This window comes from Archocentrus centrarchus, chromosome 11, assembly GCF_007364275.1.
Source record: "Archocentrus centrarchus isolate MPI-CPG fArcCen1 chromosome 11, fArcCen1, whole genome shotgun sequence".
NCBI lineage: Eukaryota > Metazoa > Chordata > Actinopteri > Cichliformes > Cichlidae > Archocentrus > Archocentrus centrarchus.
The window spans coordinates 8,042,520-8,065,212 of NC_044356.1; the positions used below are offsets into that span (position 1 = coordinate 8,042,520).

A 22,693-nucleotide genomic window follows, 5' to 3' on the forward strand; every position below is an offset into this window, starting at 1 on the left:
AAACCAGAGCACGAGAGAGAGAGACACACCCTGGACTGAGTTTTATGGGAGAACTTTGCAACAGCAAAGATGATGGTAAAAGTATGGCTTCCAACAGGGGGAAAAAAGCTCTTTAAAAACGTACTTTGGAGCAAAGATAGGGCATTTTTTAAATCCCATTCTTTATATGTAGTTTTAATGTCTCAATTGCTTCAAAAAAAAAGAAAAAGTGCCTGGAGGGAGAAGTATGAAGAACAAAAAGGAAAATGTGCTTTTCGTGAGAAGGAAAACTACTGAGGCACTCTGCCTCCAGCTAAAAAATATATTTTAAGTTTATTATTTAAGCAAATTGGCACCAACACATCACAACAGAAGGTCATACGAACTCATAATCAGAGGGAAATAAATACTGGTCATGTCTATCTACCAGCCCACAGAACAAAGAAATATCAAAATAACAGGAAGTGTTCTGCAACAGGAAATTAATAATGCAAAAGCAAGAGAAAAGGCTTACATAATAATGGCCCAACTACATAAAAATGTCAAATAATATAAAAGTAAATAAAGACTTTGCTTGAACCTACATGGTAAATATCTTGGCACAGTCTTTGGTCATAAATTCAAAGTCGATGTAAACGAGTCCATCGTGAAAGGATGAACTCTTTTAATGGCGATAAGCTAATTTGATGTTTTTATTGTCTTAATATTTTACATCCTGGTTCAGTGTTTTTTTTCTGTCAGTCAGCAGCAGCATTACCAACATCTCTAAAATCATGAAGGTCAGGCACAGAGATTTCTGTTCATTCTGGGGAAATAAGCTGATAATGAAGGTTAAAAAGCATCATTAACCATCCTGATCATGTTTTGTGATCTGAGTTCAGGAAGTCGCTCTCAGGTCCACCTTATTCCACCTGTGTAGTATAAATAGGAGGCTGGGTCACCTCTTTAATCCCCTCACTTAACTCTGACGGGTCATTCAGACCGGTTTTTCCATTGCTGTCGATCTGTATCTTGATACGGAGCAGTGTTTGTAATTAGTGTCTAAGGGTTGTAGGTCGTGTGGGTAAGCTGTAAATGAATTGCTCTTTTTTCTGGGATCAGTAAACTTACCTGAATCTCAACAAAACCGGCAGGACGACTTTTAGTGTTTACTAAAAGCCACATTCATAGATTCATACGGCATTTTCTTCTGTGTTTTTAAATCTTTCCATCACACACCTTCACACTCTGCTGGAAGCACTGGGGTGCAATTTCTATCTGCTGAGTCACAGCTTCCCATAACCTAGCAGGCAAGAATTGGGAAGAGATGGATGCAGTGAAGGAAAAGGAGCCAACAGGTGCTCCAAGTGTGCGGGAACGCCTTCAAAATTGCTGGAAAATGATGGCCTCAGTGGGCAAAGTTTTCCTTCAAGGTTAAAGGTGATGACTGATACACTGACCCCACTGAAAACATCCTCAAACACCAACCAATGAGAAAAAAGTGATGACAGCAGCTCAGAGATCATTAACCCTGTAAGTACTGTAAAAATAAAGAACGAGTGGGTGTGATTCTGCAGATACAAGAAAAATGAAAGACGCTCAACTCAGACTGACTTTTCTTTTTTATTATTATGCGTACAGGTGTTTTAGAAAGGAAAAAACAAAAAGAGGAGAGACGACCTCAGCCTCACCTCGACACGTTTTCTTAATGCTCATTATTACAAACTGACACAAAATAAAGGATGAGATGACAACAGTGAAAAAACCACATTAAAAAAAGATCCAAAAAAAAAAAAAAAAATCACAATATACAAAATCCAGGAGAAACCACACGAGACGGCAGGAACCAGTGGAATGATGAAAGAAAAATGGTAAACATACCAAAGAGCAGAGAAACGGCTGCATCAGAGAAAAATACAAAAGGGGTCGAGGAGATGAGACACATTCATCAAGTTGTGAACAACAATCAAAAACAGTCTTTCCTCCTCCTCAACTGTTTTTTTTGTTTGTTTGTTTTAAAATCAGGTCGGAAACAACAACATAACAGAACAGGAAACCAGGAGGAGCAAAAATCAACATTCACAAAGGAAAAATAATGTAAAACACCTGATATATTTATGTTTAAGCACACACACATGACTCCGCAGAGTTACACTCCTATGTCCAAGGATCACAAGTTGTTCAAGATTAACTTTTAAAATTTTTTTTAATCACCCTTCGGTTACGTTGGAACAGCTTCTCGCCACAGCACTCCCTTTGAATAGCCATTTTTTTTCTAAAGAAGTGAAGTATAATAGTGTTGCTGACCTTTTTTTTTTTATTAGCGGGGAGCCAAAGGAGGGAGCAGGACTGCTTTGGTGTGATGGAAGAAAATGTGGAGGAAGCACGTTCTAGCGGAGGCTTAAAGCAAACAAATACTGGAAATCAACAGGGATTCATGAGGAGGAGGAGGCGGTCCGTGAGGCGACTGCTGCTGAAACACTCGAATGGGAGAACGAAGGTGGAGTGAAATGAGTCACGGTGTGCAGTCTGTGCAGGTCTGCAGCCATCACACTGATCGCTCACCTTTAATGAACTGAGGTACTTTCACATACAGGCTCACAGAAAGATAACCAACATGCAGGCGTGCACGCTGTGAAAGAAACAGCACAGGGGAGCACAAGTATCCACTGAATAGTTTTATTTCTCCATCGTGTACTTCCATGCTATGTGATCACACTCATTTAAAAAAAGAAGCGCGGGGCTCACGTGAACGATTTTGGAGCCGCCGCCACCACCGTTAACGAAGCCAGACCCGGACAGGCCGCAGCCATGACTGGAATGGATGGGTTGCTGCTCACTGTACCCGAGTCACACTCTGCACTGGAGTGAAGCTGCAGTCAGACCAGATAGCAGAAGGGTTCAGGAAATAGCACAGGTGGGATTGTAAGCATAAATAAAGGGGGCTGACATGGCAGGCCATCCCCAAGCTTGTACATTAGCCAGCATGTTCTTTGTGTTTTTACTGCTTATGTTGGTGCACCAAACTTTTATGCCACAGTCTTAACCCAAGACTGAATGAGAAGCCAAATCCACGCTCTTTCTTTTCTAACATCATGCACCTTAAGAGAAAGTTTCACGACTGTACCTGTGTGTAATTTGGTCTGACTGCACCTTAAAACAGCGCTGTGCAGGCAAGTGGAAACCTGCGTATCTGGCGTGGTCTTATTGATGATTTTAATGGTTTACAAAGTAAACAGCAATGCCAGAAGGGAAAGTGAAGCAACGACTGGATAAAAAAAAAAACCTAAATGATGGAAAAATGGGAGGAAAAAAACTGGGATTGAGGTGACGGAGGTTCTAAAAATGAAACCAAAAGGGAACTTATTGTGTGAGTATTCAGTGTTTCTCCCTCCGAAGGCTGAGACGTGTGAGTGCGAGCACTTCAAATCAGTGAGTTTGACAGATCTGTTTACAGTATGAGTGCTGCTGGATCGCAGGAGAAGCATTTGGTTGGTTTAGCAGTGAGAATCAAATCATCGTTACTAAATATGTGTGTGTTTGCGGTCTTGTGGATGCGTGTGGAAAGGGGGGGTGCTCATGGCTGTTTCCTGTAGGAGAACGGCAGATCAGGGGTGAAAGGTCAGTGTCTCAAAGGGGGTCACAGTAGGGATGAGGTGAGGTCAGATCCGGGGCAAATACTTCTCGATAAATTCCTTTACAGCCGCCATCTCCTGCAAGAGAGCAGATCAGATGTTGGTACAGTGGAGGAAGTGAACAGATGATTCAGGACTCGCTGCCTCTGGATGAAACACAGAGGCTGTTTACAGGAAAGGACAGCGCAGACGCTGCTTCGTGGGAAGGCTTCAGTTGTTTTAGTGTGTGCCGCACTTTTTCTGCTCCTAGTGTCATTTTCTTTATACCATCTGCTGGGGTAACAGCACCAGAGCCAGTGACACTAGGAAGCTGAACAAGCTGTGCTGGAGACCACTGTGCAGCCCATAGACGTAGTTACTGAGAGAAGGATGATGCATCAACTCCTCAACATAATGGGCAGCACATCATATCACACTTTCTATACATGGAAACTTTGTGATCATCTTTCTGGTGGACCAAGACTTTGATTTTGATGATGTTTGTTGTTTTTGAGCCCTCTCGTTAGAAAGAACAAAAACAAAAAAACTCCCAAGAGCTTTAGAAGCAAATCTGAAGTATTTAAGGACCATAAAAACTGCCCTGAAGACTCAACCGATTGTATTTGGACCATCATCATAAGGGATCAGAAACAATATGGAGTTGAGTTTAGGAGCTTCAAATAAAAAAAAGCTACTTTCAGCTGCTCCTTTGCTACGAGGGGCCGCCACAGCAGATAGCTCCACATGTTTGATTTGGCAGAGGCTTTACGCCGGATGCCCTTCCTGACGCAACCCCAGAGGGGATTCGTGTCTCCGGCTGGAATGCAGGTTGTATTTAATGCTGATTTACAGCTCTGCATTTTTATTGTTGGACCAGTTTAGCAGCTTTGCAGAATTTACAGTTCAAAATAACTTTAGCTGCTCTCCCTTTAAGACAACTTTCCAACCCATCATATAAGATAAGGATAACTTTTATGCTTTAGGGGAAAAGTGAAGAGAGCTTAAAAAATATCAGTGTGGTTTGTGAACAGCAGTACCTGAGGACAGGAGCTGTGAGGGAGCCCTGGGAAGGTTTTAAAGGTGATCATCTGAGGGTTGACTATGGATTTGAGTTTTTCTGCTGTCATGGCACCAAACTGCACGGGGATCATGACGTCCATCTCGCCGTGGCACTGCAGGATCGGGATGTTCTTGTTGCCACTTGACGCCTACGGGAAAAACACAAAACTAGAAGTTAATTCTGATCTTTCTTACCAAAACGTTGCGGCAGTGCGGCATGTTAAACATCATATGAGGTGTCTGCATTGTGCTGAACTACTCTGTTAGAGAAATGGAAGCAGCATGTGGTAAAAGAGGAGCAGGCAGGAGAAGGATGTTTCTCCTCTGCAGTAAAACTGTGACTGTACCGATGGGAAACTCCTGTGAAGTGGAAGCCAGCAGCTGAGGGCCACAACACCAGCCAGCTGGTGCTGGCAGGTCAAGGCAGTGTACAAGGACAAGGCCCCACCCTGAGGAGCAACACAGGAAGCAGAGAACCTTTAATACATGCATTTATAAGCACTACCCTGAATATATAATGCTGTAAATATAATTCACAAGACACAAACACCCACCTGAGAGAAGCCGCCAAGTATGATACGGTTTGGAGGGATCCCATTTTTGGCCTCGTGTTCGATTATGGCCTTGACTGCAAAAAAGGAAGAAAAACCCGTCGGTGGAGACAAACGGTGAACTGCTCGGGATTAGCAGATTTGTAATGAGAGGCGGCCAGCTCAGAAGAAAGAGGTCTGAGGTGGCAAATTTCCAGCAACAAAAAAATTTCCGTTTGACTTCCTGTCACCTTTGCAGTTGTTTTAAAAAAAAGGATCCATACTTGGCATGTGAATAGTCAAAGAAAAATGTGTTTACATCCGCTCTGAGCAGAACGAAGACAGAGCGGTGATACTTTATCACAGGTTACATAAGAGGATAAACGCACACACTTAGCCCGTCTCTCCTCGAGGGTATCTGGAGTTGTATTTTTTTGACAGGAAAGTACAAAAACTGGAATGTGAAGGCTTTTTTTAAGAGCTTCAAACACAACAAATCACAGCGTGAAGCAGCTGTTAAAGTCAAACTGTAGGTTTGGGAAATTTCAAAACATCCAAGGGGATCATCATATTTAAGAAAAAAAAAGTGTGTCTGTGTGTGTGAGAGACTATTTCACATTTTGTACTGAAACTGGGGTGAACAAATGCTCTGATACAGACACTTTTTTCTACTCTTGGCTGTCAATGATGTCATAAAGAGGTGGTACCCTATAGGGTCATTCAGCTCTAGCTGTGAGTACAGAAGCTCCACCCTCCTGATTCTCAAACCCTCTGCTTGTGAAGGGCAGCCAATCAGAAGACAATTAGCAGAAGAAAGGTGGAGGAGGTAAAACAGCTTGTTTCAGAGTGAACTAAAAGGCCCAATATCAGATCAATAAGAATTATATTGAGCTATTAGTGAATTAACTGTACTGTAGTAGTGCTGGAAATCACTATAACAGGTGAACTAAGTATTTCTTATACATTATATTTAATAGTGCAAGTGTCCTCTTTATTTGAGCCATTATTCGTGGAGCTAGGTGCATACATGACAAGATACTAGCCATGAAACAGAGGGATGTGAAAGCAGATTGAAGCCTCGAAGCGTCCCAATCACAGTTTAATGTATTCGTGCTTCCCTGCTACCATCATCCTACAGACGCAGCCCTTCTGATATTTAAACTCATTAAACTCACTGTTTTCTGCTGCCTTCTTGATTCCAGATTCGTCCTCTGGGGAGTCGGGGCTGAGGCCCATGAGGTCAAACCTGCACACAAGTAAAGCCAGGCGTGAGGAAAATGAATAGATACAATCACAGTATTGTCAATGGGAATATGGGAAGCTATTGTGGTTTCCAGGGAAACAATGGCATCCAGTGTTGAGCTAAAAAGCCGCCTCTTTCATCACGCCAACTCACCACGCGGGCATCATCGACTTCATGTTGAGTGTAACGGGAATGGGAGGCCTGCAGCGGAGGAGAGGCAGTGAAAACATGACAGGAAATCAGCAGCAGCAGCAGCAGCCAGGAGCTACGTGACAGCTACACATTTATTCACTCAAAAAGACTGAATGGTTGAAAATATTCTGGCTTAAAATCTCCCAAATAAACATTACAGACCGTTTATTTGTTTACATGTCAGGTTTTTTTAATTTCAAAAGTCAGTCCACACATTACCTGACAAACCAAAATCTCAGAAGCATCAATCGTGACATAAGAAAAAAGACTTACGCGTGGGGGCAGATAAACTTGACGTGAGGCAGCTGGATCCCCGTCAAAGTCTCCGCCCACCCATGCCTGACAGAAAACAGAGAGCAGCTCTTTGTTTCTTAACCAGCTACAGTAAAGCCACTAAAATGCAGCACATCCAACCCAAAAGCATTACGACTGAGCGCATGAAAATCACTTCTACGCTGAAGTAATGCGTGATGAACACGGTTCCTCCTGATGTCTAAAGATCAACATGAGTGGAACGTTCTTCATCTCCACTACAGCGGAAGGACGAGCTCCCGTCAGGCACTGATTTAATTACTTTTTAAATCAGTGCCTGCACCACTTACAACTCATGTTGTAAGTGGTGCTTTTTGAAATGCAACCACATGAATGTGGCCCACATTACGAAAGGCCAGTAAATTAATCGTAATAACAAGCAAGTGCAAAAGCAACAACAGCCAAATGCATGATTTTAAATCAATTATTGTTATTAGCTCTGCATCACCAGCCTCTGTTACTGTGCTGTTTAATGATTTTACATGTAGATATGTATCTCCTGTGAATTTTATCCTTACATTCAGCCTCAGTGATACATTAGGACAAAAAAAAGACTGACAGCTCAAATTATGTAGACTGCAGGGGAAATTAAAGGTGTGATCCAAAAGTTTGGGGCAGCCTGTAACGATCAGTTCATCTTCTCCCATCTCTGGCTCAACTTTTAGATCACTCCCTGGAAATCCTGTTTTGACCACTTCAACACAAACCTCAGCTTCTCTTTTAAAGTGACCCGGTTTTTGTTTGGAGGATCATCGCTGGTGACAAGCTGGGTCACAACCCAGCAGTTTTCAGTGGAGTCTACAGCGCACAGTCACCCAGGAGGCATCCCTGTCATACGCCAAAAACATCTCAACTGGCTCTACTCTGAGTCCTTCTGGAATGACCGAGCTCCTCGTCCCCAGAGGAAAGTAATTTTATCGGCAATCTCATTCTTTCTGTCACTACCCACAGTTTGTGTTCCCAGGTGACGCCGGGTTTTAGGCAGTGGCTGATGACCCGGCGCTGCGCCGTGCTGAGGTCATCTCGCGCCGGGCTGAGAATTTTTTTTTCTGGCTAGAACCTTGAACTGCAGGAACGTAGGACGCGTGGACACCCCTTAAAGCAGATTATAATCTGTCGTGGACATGGACTGCTGCAGACATTTTTCTCCAATACTGACACACACTGTGAATTTGTCCCCCAGTTTCAGACTGTGATCCAAGTTTTACTGAAGCATTTTGAGGTGTGTGAGGGAGGGAGGGAGGGAGGGGACCTGATCTGTGGGTGATGGCAGTTTTGGCCACACTTGCATGATCTTTGCTCACAATCTAAGATAAGATAAGAGATAAGATAAAACTGTAATGATCCCACGACGGGGAAATTTGCGCATTACAGCAGCTCAGTACAGAAAACTAAAAATAGAATAGAATAAAATAAAAATAAAATAGAAAAACACTATACACATATACATAAGCACTATATACAGAAAATATATAGTCAATACACACATGTACATATAAACACAAATCAAAACACTATATACAGATATCAAAATATTATATACATTTGTAGCCAGTAAGGTACACAGCATACACGGTATGCATTATATGGGTGAGTGTAATAAATAAAATGTATCTGGACTATATGGATAAAGTGATGGCAGAGGAGGTAAAGTGTCCAAGTGACTCAAGACATTATGATGTGTTGTACAGTCTAACTGCTGTTGGGATGAATGACCTGCGAAAGCGCTCCTTCCTGCAGCGAGGATGTTTCAGTCTCTGACTGAAGGAGCTGCTCAGCTCACCCACGGTCTCATGCAGAGGGTGATGGGGGTTGTTCATGATGGATGTCAGCTTTGCTAACATCCTCCTCTCACCCATCACCATCACAGACTCCAGAGGACATCCCAGCACAGAGCTAGACCTCCGCACCAGTTTGTCGATCCTGCTCCTGTCCCTTTCGGTGCATCCACCCCCCCAGCAGGCCACTGCATAGAAAAGGGCAGATGCTACCACTGTGTCATAAAAGGTCTTTAACAGAGTCCTGCAGACACCAAAGGACCTCAGTCTCCTCAGCAGGTGGAGTCGACCCTTCTTATACAGGACGTCTGTGTTTGTAGTCCAGTCCAACTTGTTATTGAGATGAACACCCAGGTATTTGTAGGAGACCACTGTCTCAATGTCCTTTCCCTGGATGTTCACTGGTGCTGTAGGGGGTGGCTTCCTCCTGAAGTCTATAACCATCTCGTTCGTCTTGCTGGCGTTGATTTGGAGTGCGTTGTTCTCACACCAGCCGACAAAGTCACTGATGACCCCCCTGTATTCCTGGTCGTTCCCATCTGATACACATCCGATGATGGCCGTATCATCTGAGAACTTCTGTAGGTGGCAGTGGTCCGAGTTGTACCTGAAGTCTGAGGTGTACAGACTGAACAGAAAGGGTGAGAGGACCGTGCCCTGTGGCGCCCCCGTGCTGCAGACTACCACATCAGACATACAGTCATGGCACCTCACATACTGTGGTCTGTTGGTGAGGTAGTCGATGGTCCATGCCGTCAGCTGACTGTCCACTCCGGCTCCCTCCATCTTCCCTCTCAGTAGTGCAGGCTGGATGGTGTTGAAAGCACTGGAGAAGTCAAAGAACATGACTCTCACAGTGTTTCCTGCCTGCTCTAGGTGAGAGAGGGATCTGTGCAGCAGGTAGATGACGGCATCGTCCACCCCAATGCCGGGCTGGTAGGCGAACTGCAGGGGGTCCAGCGCTGAGCTCACCAGTGGGCGGAGGTGATAAAGGATGAGCCTCTCCATGGTCTTCATCAGGTGAGAAGTCAGGGCCACAGGTCTGTAGTGGTTGGACTCCCTGGGCTGTGCGATCTTTGGCACTGGAACTATGCAGGAAGTCTTCCACAGTTCAGGAACCCTCTCCAGATTCAGGCTCAGGTTGAAGATATGCAGGATTACCTGACAGAGCTGGTCTGCACAGTCCCTGAGCAGTCTGGGACTGATTCCATCTGGACCCGCTGCCTTCCTGATCTTCGTTTTTCTGAGCTGACTTCTCACCTGATCAGCTGTGAGGTGGATGTGAGGCTGGGTTGGGGTGGGTGATGGGGCTGGCTCCGCTGTGGGTGAGGGTGAGGAGAGTGCAGGCAATGATAGCACTACACCAGGAGAGAGGGGGGTCAGCATACGGAGGGGGGCAGATGGGAGCTGAGGGGTGGGGGAGGTGGTCAAAGACCCAGAGTCAAATCTATTGAAAAACAGGTTCAGGTCGTTAGCCCACCCCCGGTCAGCAGACACTGTGGCTCCTCAATTGTCCTCGAAGTGGCCAGAGATTTTTTTCATGTTTCTCCAGACTTCTCGAACTTTGTTATGTTGGAGCTGTTCCTCCATCTTCCTCCTGAAGCTCTCTTTGCCTCTCCGGATCTTGTATTTCACATCCTTTTGCACTCTCCTCACTTCCTCCTTGTCTCCAGATCTGAAGGCCCTCTTCTTCTCATTCAGCAGGGCCTTCAGCTCTGGGGTCACCTATGGTTTATTGTTGGAGAAGCACCGTACCTTCTTGGTTGGCACAGTGTTTTCCACACAGAAGTTCATGTAGTCTGTGATGCAGTGGGTGAGGGCGTCGATGTCCTCACCGCGAGGCCTGCAGAGTTCCTGCCAGTCTGTACATTCAAAACAGTCTCTCAGGGCCTCACTGCAGTCCTCAGACCACAGTCTTATTGTCTTCTTGGTGGGGAGTTTCCTCTTCACAATGGGGGTGTAGGTGGGGTGAAGAATGAACAGGTTGTGGTCTGAGTGGCTGAGCGGGGGTAGAGGTGATGAGCTGTAAGCCTCCTTTGTGTTAGCAAACAGCAGGTCTAGAGTTTTATTGAGTTTTATTGGGTGAAGTTAGGGAGAGTGGAAGAAGGTGAGGCATGGTTGAAGTCCCCAGAGAGGATAATCAGGGACTGCGGATGTGCCGTCTGTAACTGAGAGACGGTGGTGTGGATGTCCTCACAGGCTGCTGTAGCGTCGGCCGACGGCGGGATGTAAACAATTAACACAATAACGTGAAAACTCCCGGGCCAGGTGGTATGGCCGAACGCTAACCGCTAACAGTTCAATGTCTTTGGTACAGCGCTGCTCCTTCACAGTGATGTGTCCTGGGTTACACCATCTCTCATTAACGTACATCGCCAGTCCCCCACCTCTCCTCTTACCACTCTCCCTCATGCTCCGGTCCGCTCTCACCAGCTGAAAGCCCTCCAATGTTACGACGGAGTCCGGTGTGTGATCCGTGAGCCAAGTCTCCGTGAACAGCAGGAGGCTGCTCTGCTGGTACTCCCACTGCAGTCTGGTTAGCGCCGTCAGCTCTTCCATCTTGTTGGGTAAAGATCTTACGTTGCCCATGAGAATAGATGGAATGCTCGGTTTGTACCGTCTCCTCCTCTCCCGGTACTTCGCTCCAGCTCTGCATCCCCTCCTCCGACGCCGTAATTCCTTCGGAATCTCGGGTCTCTCCTCCGGGAGTACGCTCCTGTTGCGCAGGGCTAACAGCTGATCCCGGCTGTAAACAATAGAGTGGCTCACCGGTTTTCCAGATGAAGTGGTGAAAAGTCCCAAAAAGAGTATAAGGAATGCCACTACTCTAATGAAACTTTGCAGGTCCATGACGGGTTTGATATCCGATATAACTACGAAACTAAGAGTCTGAAAGAAAACCTTAAAATACAAGAAAAACACACAAGAAAGGGAAGTAACCTGGGAGCTGCAGTAACAGGCTGCCTACCGTGGCGCCATCTTGGGGGGGGGGGAATAAAATAAATCTGTCATATTCACCAGATTTGGGTCCCTCTGACTTCACCCTTCATGTTAAAAGATCATTGTTTTTACAAAAGACATAAAAATACAAGTGGTCAGAACAGGACTCCCACACAGGCGCCCAGTTGGCTCAGTGGTGGAGCAGGCAACCACATACATTACTCACAAAAAGTTAGGGATATTTGTCTTTTGGGTGAAATTTCAGGACGAGCCTAAAATGCATTCAAACCTTTACAGGTGAACTTAATGTGACCTTCTCTAAGCTTTTGAATGCACATGTCCAACTGTTAAATGTTTCAGAACTTTTTGCACAAGTTGCTGTTCTCTAACGAGGAGCTTAACGGCAAAATTCACGTTTGATCCTCGAATCGACCAATAAATGTCCTCCTTTAATTAGAGCTGGTGTTTAAACAGTTGTCCTCATCATGAACCAGGACATTTATTGGTCGATTCGAGGATCAAACGTGAATTTTGCCGTGACCTTGAAGGGAAGCTTCAACATATTAATATTATTAATTTTTTATGAGCACAGTTTGAACTTTAACTGCACCTCTCAGAGAACAGTAATAAAGTTACTCACCCCGAGTCTCCCAGCCCATGAAGGAAGATCACCTGCAGCACAGAAGGAGAAAGCAGACTTCATAAATAAACCGGGAACATTTCCTTCTAAACGCAGACACAGGGGCCTCGTGTGTTCTCGTTACTGGCCGATAACAGCGGGGAGAAGCGTTTCTCCCTGTGAGCCGGACAGTGTGTTCGCTTCCATCTTGCACTTCACAGATGAAAAACAAAAAAAAATTCTCTTTGATGTTCGTTACAATTTATCGGCCTTCTGGGCACAGAGTACTACAGCTACAAGTTTGCAGAGGAAAAGCAGGCGCCAGTCTTGCATTCCTGCCAGGATCAACTCCAAGTGCCAGTTTCAACACGATGCTCCCTGCAGAGAAACCATGAAAGGGACTAATGGCAGTTCAGAAAGCTGGCAGCTCGAAGTTCGCTGGCTGGAAGTCAGAGAATTGGCTCTTTGCGGAGATCAAATCACTTTTCTTCCATGTCGGGTTCAGAGCTGGAACAGTCAGCTTTGATTGTGGTGTTTAACAAAACCCTGCACGGTATCCAACAACAGCTTGATAAGAGACTCGTTTAATTTTCACTGTGAGATCCAGCTAAGTGTCGACACAACGGGCCTGATTACTGTGCTGTAACACTTGTTACACGTGCTGCTACAGGTGAGCAATTAAATGGGATTAACATGCATCAATGATCATGATGATCAAGGCTTTCTTCTGTATTGATCGGAGTGCCGGGTGGAAATTTGTATCATGGTAAGATTCTGGCAGTATTATTTTGATTAATGCCGTTTTATGGGTCTTTGTATAGTTTTACAAAGACCCACAGGAGCAGACTTTCAAATATTATTGTGTCATGATGTTTGGCTCTCTTAAAGAGAGTTAGTTATGGATTACTCATTTACGCTGTACTATATATTAATGTATATGATTCATATGATTGGATTCATGAGAGAAAAGGGTGCTCAGTAAATACAGGTCCCCTCTGAAACCGCTCCACAGTCCTCCTTCACGGAAAGATCAGAGAAGATTCATGGATGTAGAGCAGGAGGACATGCAGAGGGTTGGTGTGACAGAAGGATGCTGGGATAGACGGAGGCAGCCAAAAGAAGAAGACTGGTGGACGGGTATAACGGTATCTGAAATATTCATGAAATTATAAAATTATGGTATAATGGCACATAAGATTTACACTTGCTACATTTAAAGGCGCAGTGGTTAGCACTGTCACCTCACAGCAAGAGGGTCCTGGGTTCAAATCCACCGGCTGGCAGGAGGCTTTCTGTATGTTCTCCTGTGCACATCTGGGTTCTTAGATTAGGTGAGGTTAGCGATTCTAAATTGGCGATAGGTGTGAGTTACCCATGAACAAGAGCCAGGCAGCTTTAAGACCACAAAAAGCCCTCTGCACTCTCATCCTTTGAGTTCAAGATAATAAAGGAAAGTGAGGTTTGCTGGTTTCACTCACCGCCGCGGTCTCCTTCTCCATCCCGGACACCGTCACGGCCTCGGCGAGCAGCGGCACAGACATGTTGTTGCCACACATACACTGTAAGAGGTGCTGGAGACAAACACAAGGACAAAGATTTGAGCTGACTGAAGACTGCACAGTGAGAAGCTACATAAAAGTATGGTGTCATGTGCACTGAAGCCAAACAAAAAGCTCCATTTAACGCTCATATTTTCAGATATTTGAAGCATTTTCACAGTTTTCAGGCCTCCGTGTTAACTCTAAGACTTTTCACATGGCAGATTAAAACTGGAAATCCACTCAAAGTTCGAGTTAACAGTTAGTGCTGCGATGGAGGAGAGGTTAGGACACTAATCCTCTGGAGATTTTTCTGGTGAACACACATTTTTAATACTAGAAACATATCACACAGTTATTTTACTGCTACAGTATCTGCTCTAAAGTCAAATTAAACAGGCTCAATCACATCAGATTAACGTGCCCTTAACGACCGAATGATTGAAGGAGATTGTTGTGTTTGCTGCACACCCCCAAAGACCCATTTTGAACCTGGTAAAACTGCAGCGTAGCACATTTAGAGTACGCTGATTTCATTTTTCCTCTTATCCTCCACAAACACCACACCACACCACCCTATGGTGTATATTCCACATCCTTAAACACAAGTTTATATATGATTTATATACTTCACATATTTTATTTAAAGAATAGTGGTTTACACATTCGCCTAACAAGCAAAAGATGCTCAGTTCGATCCCACTGTGGTAGCTTTTTCATTCATCTTCTAGTTTTTCTGTTCTGTTTATCTTTAGAAATCTCTTAAGGCGCAGTTCTGGCTTTTACTTTCTCTTTCTATCTTTGTCATGAAACGGCCTCCTTGTGGATAACAGATATGTCGCCCAGAGGGAAGAAACTGCTCACCAAAGTGTACGAGGTGACACACTGGATGGGTCTGCAGAAGGTGAAAATTACAAAGAGGAGGGCATAACTTTGGGCTCTGAAATGCTCGCTGGAATCAGGAAACCTTGCGCTACAAGTAGACAAAAATTAATCAAGATGAGCGAGGCCATCTGAATCACTGTGGGCTTTACAGCCTTCGTACAGACACTGTACACGGCATGTCATACTCCACCAAAGTCAGGTTGTTAGGCCAAAGAAACTGTGCCGATTGGTTTCTTTGACTTACTGCAGCAGGATTTCTTTGTTATGACATTAGCCAGGCTGGGGGGGGGGGGGGGGACTAAGAGGTACTGGATGAAATTGCACTTATTTCTTAGGGTTTTGGATATTTTCAGAATGTACTTAAACTTCTTTACACTAAAAGAAAGTGACCAACTTGGAGTTTTTAACAGGTTACTGAGGATTTCAGAGGGGTTTGCAGCTATGACAGCTTTAGTGGTCCGGTCCACTCAAACCTCAGCTCATATTTGTGCGTTGGTGTCGTTTTGGCTTGCTGTGCACCCCTCAGGGGTAACCCGGGATGGTCGGCTGAGTTAAAGACACGAGTGTATGATTGTGTCACTTTTTGCTGCCATTTCAATGATAAATAAGAGCCTGTCAGATTACAGAGAAGGAGATGGCACTTCCTGTTTGATGACATTGCTGATGTGTCGACATTCACGGATGCCGCGAGTGCCAGTACTAACTCACTAGGCTGTGGTAATGTCACAGGTGGAGGACGCAACAACCAATGCAGTGATCATTAACTTATCATAAGATTAAACTGGGCTGCAGGTGAGTGTTAATATAACGTGTAACATGGTGGTTTTACCTGGTGTAAACAGTTTGGTAATGAAATTAGGGATGTGCACGACCAGACGTTTAAGCATTCCTGCTCGCTAGTCAGCACCTAACATACTGGTCGGTTAAACCTGTGGGCCCAGTTTCCCGTACAGGGATTATGTCTAATCCTGGACTAAATACTTTTTCCTATTTTGGTCTTCATTGACTTTTTCCTTTTAGTCTAGGACCGTGCTTAATCCATGACTGGGAGGTCTAGGCCATCAACTGTGATGACCCTAACCTATCAGAGTCATTGTTCTCCCATGTCAGGGAACAAAAAAAAAAAATGTTTTTGTAAAACAGACACATTAAAAACTATTCCCAAATTTCCCCAAATTCCTTAGTGCTTTTCTCCTAAACACAGGAGACTTAAGGTTAATTTATACTTCAGTGATGCATCTACAGAAGTTGTTGTGGCCTACTTTAGTGGATGACACCACGTAGCTCACTGCCAGCATTTATACTTGCTCATGGTGCGTCTGTTTGTGCTGACAGTGGGATTTCCCTCTTCGACTTCATCTGTTCTCTTCCAAATGATTCAAAAAGTGGGGGCAGAAGAAGCAGCCAGAAATGAGTAGTAGGAAACAATGGGACTGAATGGACCAATCGGTCACTGCGGGCTGTGTTGGCACGATGTTGTAACTTACTTCACGAAAGTAAGTTACAACATCGGGTTTCAGAAGGGTTTGCAGCTACGACATACCTATGGGGTAGACATAACGCAGAAGCATAAATCCCTCAGACCTCACAGGGTTAAACTACTTTAGCATTTAATGTACACCAGTGAACTGTTGATGGTGTGACGCCACCCAATACTAGCCGGTACTTCAGCCCTGAAAGATGCCGGCACAGCCTCTCGCTCTCTGGGATGATGTAAACAAGCAAAGTTATAAAATCAGACAGATGACAGCTTCGCTAACCAGGCAGTTGCTCAGTACTTTAATGTGGGACTGTTGTATGTTGGCTCTGTCACAGTAAACTAAGATAATCACAGGTGTGCAGATGTTAGCATGCTTCTGGTAGCACTGCTAAGGTTATCCACACACTAACTAATCTAACATCAGGCATGCATTCAAGGGACTTATAAACACAATATTTTTTTTAACTTGGTCTGCTACAACTGCATATAAAGAATACAAGCAAATAAATGGAAATCATGTTGGCAGAACTATATTTAATCGGATCATAAAGTTATATATTTCCTTCTCCAAACCTCACTGCTCATTCAGAATCCAGCGTTCACCTCCCCAGGATGTATTCAAATATTTTAAACCTATTCAAACCAGGGGCTGTGCAGACGGATGCAGTTATCTGCATGTAGTTCAGAAGGACTGGATGTTATTTAGACGTCAGCAGTGACAATGAACAGCTCTCTCGGTCAGTTATAAATGCCCGGTTATCAGCGCGGCCATTCATACGCCACACGGGAACAACAAAAGGTCAACATGCCGCTCATACATGCAAACACACAATGAAGCTGCTGGTGAACGTAAAGCAGCGGTCGGGAGGTATGCGATGCGTTTGTGTCGTGCACGTTTATGTAGTCAGCAAGTGACGAGACTCAAATAAACCAAACTCCCTCCCTCGGCTGTAAAATGGACCGCTGGCTGGGATGATTCAGACATCGATGAACAGGAGATCAGGCTGCTGTTTTACAGTAAAGTCCAGCAGTAAAAGGCTTCAACTTCCCGACGATGCCGGACAGGATGTGGGGAGACGGGTCAGGCGGGTCAGACGGCACACTGCCTGATTGGTAAACAGGCACCAAGGAGACAGGGAAATGTCTGAGGCAGGAAGGTTAATGTATAAGCCTTCAGCAGCTCAGCTGTTAAAATTCCACTGCTGTTATGACCGAGCAGCTAAATGCTGCTCGTGTTGTCTGTGGCAGGTGACAAATCATTAGCTGAAGGTCACGTTTGTGGTCAAGAATATGTCAAAGTGGGTGGAAAATGTTTGATTTAAGAGTCCAAAGTGTGGACAATAGACTGTTTTTCTCTGGACTACAGAGAATGAGTAATAGATTAATAATGAACGGGCAAGGGCAAACACCAGGAAACAGACTTTTTATTCACAGTAAACAAAGGCTATGGGGTATTAAATCATGCAATATCAGTAGGAAAATGTCTACATATTTAATATTTCCAGAGGCTGAACTTCTCCTTCACTTTGTCTCAGAGTAAAGGTGTCAAACAAAAGGTGAGAGGGCCAGAACTGGCCCACCAAAGGCTCCAATGCAGCCCACTGGATTAGCAGTATCGTACATTTCCCAATAAACTGTGCTGCTATTCCTGCACAAAATGAATGTGTATGAAAAATTAAAAGCACTCCTAGATCCCAAAAACTTGTTTAGAACATAAACAATAAAATAATATTGTTGTTTAGCTCCAAAAATCTGAATATAAAAACAATGTTAACTTTTATTTCTATGCACTAAAAGAATGGCAGATTTTCTACTCCAGCAGTCCAACCCACCTGACAACAAACATGTGGCTTTTAAACAGAGCAAAGTTATGGCTTTATATTCAACTTTTTACAACGCGTTTCATTTTTTACATTGCTAAATGATTTTTTCAATTTTATTGAGCTGCTTTCTTCTGGGTCATTCATATCAGTACATCAAATGACTCCCAGCTGACCATCTGAAAAAATTCCAGGGGAAAAATACCCAGCACTTATTAACAGGAATTTTAGACTATTTCAGATGCCAACTGTTATTAGGTTTCTCAAAAAGTATGTCATGGGATGAAGGTAGGGGTGATTTAAGACATTTTTCTCGGATTTTCTTTGGGGGGCTATTTTATAGAAAACAACTTGAACTAGGTCCTTCAGTTTTTAGGGTAAATAGTTGGTACTATGGCTATAATGAATAGAAACTGTCAGCTCTTGATGGGCGGGAAACCACCTGATTTGGACCATTTTAAAGCATACTGGGTGGTGTGTATGTGATATATCAGTCCCCTACCTGTCAAACTGTGGTTCCTACAGACCTCTAAATCTGAAGGACCTACCTCAAGTAGTTTTCTAGATAAATGGCTGATGTTTTTGTCTCCTCTAACACAAGAATTTCTCAAGTTTTGGGATAAAGTATAGGTCATCTTATCTTTTAAACTTGTTCTCCTGGCTAAGTAAAATATATGACACCGACATCATTATTGAATTTTTTTCTGCCCAGATTTTAAACTGAGAATTACTGAGTAGGAATCTCATTTATTTTTTAAGCAAAGACATATAAAATGTAGTTAAAGGGCTCATTGTCAACAAATACTAATCCAGTATTAACAAATTTAGCTGCACTCTAGAGTCTGACAGAGAACAGGCAGAGACTTTGAGACTGAACGTAAATGGCATTAATGCAGAAGTGAAAGAAATAAAGAGATGATAAGAACAGATAAAATAAATGGAGTGCAGGCACACCGGACAATCTGAACAAGTAGGACATGCTCAGCAAACATGGTCGCATAGGCAAAGAAGCAATTAATCTCTTTGATATAGTTTTTTTTCTACCTGATATTGTTCAGTAGATTTACAATGACCCATAACCCAGAGAACCAGCATAAAACACCATGTGGGTTTTCAAAGTAGGCTCCAAGAAACAAGCTCACTCGCTCTCTATGCTTCTGGAGGAGGCTGACTGTTAAAAATAACGCAACACCATCGAGTCCAATTCAAGCTGGGCCTTAAAAAAATGATGCAAACTTCATTTTATTGAACTCTGCAGTTTCTATTTGCAAAAATCTGTCACTTTCTTCAATAAACGTCTAAAAGAAAGCAGCTAAAACCTGAATATTTATGCACTGTGCCACAAAAGGTAAGCAGCTAAGCCATGAAGAGAAAAGAAATAACTGATGTATCATTGGTTAATCATTTATTTGATTAACTGAGTCATACATCAGCCTAAAATATGCAGGAAATGCAAAACTAAATGCCCATCATGTGCTCCAAAGGGCCAGACTGGTACTTTTACACTGCCTGTTTAGCTTTTTAATAAGTTTAAAGCATTTAAAACCTGCCAATATTCAAAATTTACAGCCAACAATCTCAGGTAAAAGATTATCCTGAAGTTCATTTTAGCTCTAAATCATTTAAAGTCTTTCTGGTTCCACCTTCAGAATAACAAACTATTTTATCTGACTGCAGATTACAGGTTCAGAACAGTTACACTGCAAAACAAACGGGTTTCATTATATTTAAAAAAAAAAAAAAAGAGATTTTCTAGCCTGTTAGTTTAAGCTAAGTTAAACAATAAAACCACAACTGCTTTGCTGGATGCCATTCCCGTCTCTACAGTGGAGCAGAGAAATGAAGGATTTTATAATTGCATATAAACAATTGTTATTATTAGCTGTGCTCTGTTCCACTTTGCAATAACTCCCTTTACTTTTGTCCCTCCCTTGAAGTCCACTCCCCATCAGGCTGTTGCAGGTTTAGTTCAGTGCACATTTATTTGGCTTTGTTTTTTAAATAAGACTGTTTAGTTTGTGTAACTTGGTGCGCTTCGTTTCTGCAGATGTGAACACGATAATCGCACTCAGGTGCGGACTGAAGCGACTGCACCGAGACGAGGTAGCCGGGTACTCAGCCACACAAATTGAAGCAACTAGCCATATAATGAACCAAGGCCTCACATGGAGGAACGACAGGGTATGCAGCCTTATTGATATTATCTGAAGACATTTATTCATACAGTTCTGTCTGTAATGTTGCCCAGATAAACACTAATGTCAGGAGTAAATTCTCCACCTTATCCAGCAGTCCAGACCACGACACCCTTGCTGCTCCCACCCTGGACACACCTGTACAAAACGCAGACTGAACGTTCTCACATGATCTGTAGTCTGCTTGGAGTTTTCTCTGTGTGAAAAGAAACCAAACCACGGGAAAAAGCTACAAGTTACAGCCTCATCAGCTCATTTGGACCGGAGTAAACAAACTACAGGCGTTAAAATGCCATTAACTAACCTTCATGAGGCCACCCGCAGTCATTTATGATCCCAGCTGTAAGTTTACATGTGCTGTTGTGATACTTTAATTGCTACCATGAATTTTTGTTTTTAATTTTTTTTTTTTTTACAAGAATTGGCCCAATGATGTGGAAAAATGATAAAGGACAAAATGTTTTGCATGCAAAGTACATATACACATATGTATGGGTTTTTTCCAATATTAAATACTATGATTGTAAGTTTCCATGTCTAACCACTACACTGTAATATTTTCCATTGAACCATGACTAACAGACATCATGCAGCAAGATTTCCTGCTGCAGAAGTCTTGAGGCAGATACTTAATGCCCAAAGAGATGATAAATCTAATATTTTAAATGTAGCACATCTAAAAAAAAAAAAACCCTCCCGGATTATGACAACCTCATTGTAATTTGTTGTTGAACAAACTATTACTGGAGTCACCAGTTCAGCTGTATTTTGGACATTATAATAAATAAAACTCTCAAATATTTTAAGTTTTAAAATGTATATTTCTTGACTAGTATTATTGAAAAAAAGGTAACCAAAAATTTGTACAAAATTTCAACAAAGGCTGTAATTATCTTTAATAGACAAAAGGAATTATTGCTATATAAAAATAATATATCTACATAATATATAATAACTCTGCCATTTTAGTTGCTAACAAAGGTTTGTTCTTTTTAAAGTATAATAAATCCACTATTTTCCCATTAACCATGTTATCATATTAAACAATTTTGACCAAAATCATTGTAAAGTCTTTGCTATAATTTTGCCATTTCTGCCAACACAGAATACTGAAAAATTACTGAATCTGACAGGAGACAGCCACTGATGCTGTAACATCATGCTGCATTTTCACATCATAGTATCTTGGTTTATAGTTTCCTCAAAGGGTGTAATGTAGTAAAGTGACACTTACAAAAAGCACCACTCAAATGCTAACTGACTGATTGATTAGCCATATGTAGTGGAAAGCAGCAGCGCCCTGCACTACTTTTAAATCAAACACGCCCAAAAAAAAAAAAAGAAAGAAAATGTAGCCTGTGTTGGACATCACGAGTCTCCATCCTGCGTGACTCCAATTACATTTAAATCAAACACAAAAACCAGAGGCGTGCTGCAGTGTGTGCATGCACTTCAAACACACACACACACACACACACACACACACACACACACACACACACACACACACACACACACACAGAGAGAGCAGGCTGCTGCACTCAGGCAGCTCTCAGCTCAGTGGCTACGGATGTCTGGCAAACAACAGGATAATATGCGGCAGTGAGTGACAGGCACCCCACCACCACCAAACACACCACCATCCTCCTCCTCCTCCTCCTCCACCACCACCAGCTAACCCCGCTCCCCGCCTGCTGATGGAGGGTAACAGTTCGTATGGCTACCTAATGTCAAAGGAGGCAAACCGAATTTTGTAAAACGGCCCCCGATATCATATTAAAATGACTTGGCATGGGTGGGTGAAGCAGAGAAAGCGGGTGGTGTCGAACAGGAAGGAGACAATGAATGGCTGAAGCTTAGCGCTGATATGCGCCTCATCCTCAGCCTCAGTAGTGATGGCATTCAGCAGCGCAAAGCCTCTGCTGCCCCAAAAACACACACTGCCTCACTCTCGACCATGCGCTCGGGTTTAATCCACGTTTAGCCGACCGCGCGCGCGCACACTCACACACGCGCGCATACATCCGCACAATAACCGGGACCAGCGGGAGTACAGCTGCTACTAGCTAACATCGCGCACACACACATTAATTGTATTGTCTCCTGCCGGTGTGTCTCTCTTCGTCTACTTCGAACAAACGCTACAAATCAGATTCAGACACCAAACCCCGCCCGTTTTTTAGAAGACCCCTTAAGCACCCAAGGGACCCCCCTATGGTTCCGTTCGAGTTCGGCTAAATGGTTTAAAATTACACCCGCGGCCCGCTAGCTAATACAAATTCATACACTCACCGCTTTGCTGTCCCAGTTCACGACGGAGCGGAACTTCCGCTACTGACCGCTCACAGGCGAGGGGCGGGGCAGAGCGTGGAGACGTCATCTCATAGCCACGCCCCGTTCCGGATCGCAGCCTCCTGTTTTAGGGTTTAAATCTAAAATTAGATGCTTTTCAAGCTGTTTCGGCTTCGTTTTAAACCCATTTTTCAAAGTCCTGTCAACCTCATTAAAGGACAAGTCCGAGTGATATGTT

General features: G+C 43.5%; 1 protein-coding gene across 1 annotated transcript; it reads right to left on the reverse strand.

Moving 5' to 3' along the window:
* Positions 1-1,562: 1,562 nt before the first annotated feature.
* lypla2 (lysophospholipase 2) lies at positions 1,563-22,510 on the reverse strand. The gene is made up of 10 exons (XM_030740887.1): positions 22,456-22,510; positions 13,724-13,816; positions 12,267-12,298; positions 6,870-6,935; positions 6,558-6,605; positions 6,337-6,407; positions 5,186-5,259; positions 4,979-5,080; positions 4,610-4,780; positions 1,563-3,671 (listed from the first exon to the last, which is right to left on the reverse strand). The coding sequence occupies exons 2-10, from the start codon at positions 13,799-13,801 to the stop codon at positions 3,621-3,623; spliced, it is 693 nt and encodes a 230-aa protein (XP_030596747.1). The 5' UTR covers positions 13,802-13,816; positions 22,456-22,510; the 3' UTR covers positions 1,563-3,620.
* Positions 22,511-22,693: the final 183 nt, after the last annotated feature.

Coding starts and splice junctions, on each gene's coding strand:
- lypla2 (XM_030740887.1), bottom strand. CDS start 13,801: ATGTGTGGCAACAACATGTCTGTGCCGCTGCTCGCCGAGGCCGTGACG. Junction 12,299..13,723: donor TGGAGAAGGAGACCGCGGCG/GTGAGTGAAACC, acceptor TCTGTGCTGCAG/GTGATCTTCCTTCATGGGCT. Junction 5,260..6,336: donor CAAGAAGGCAGCAGAAAACA/GTGAGTTTAATG, acceptor CCTTTTTTGCAG/TCAAGGCCATAATCGAACAC.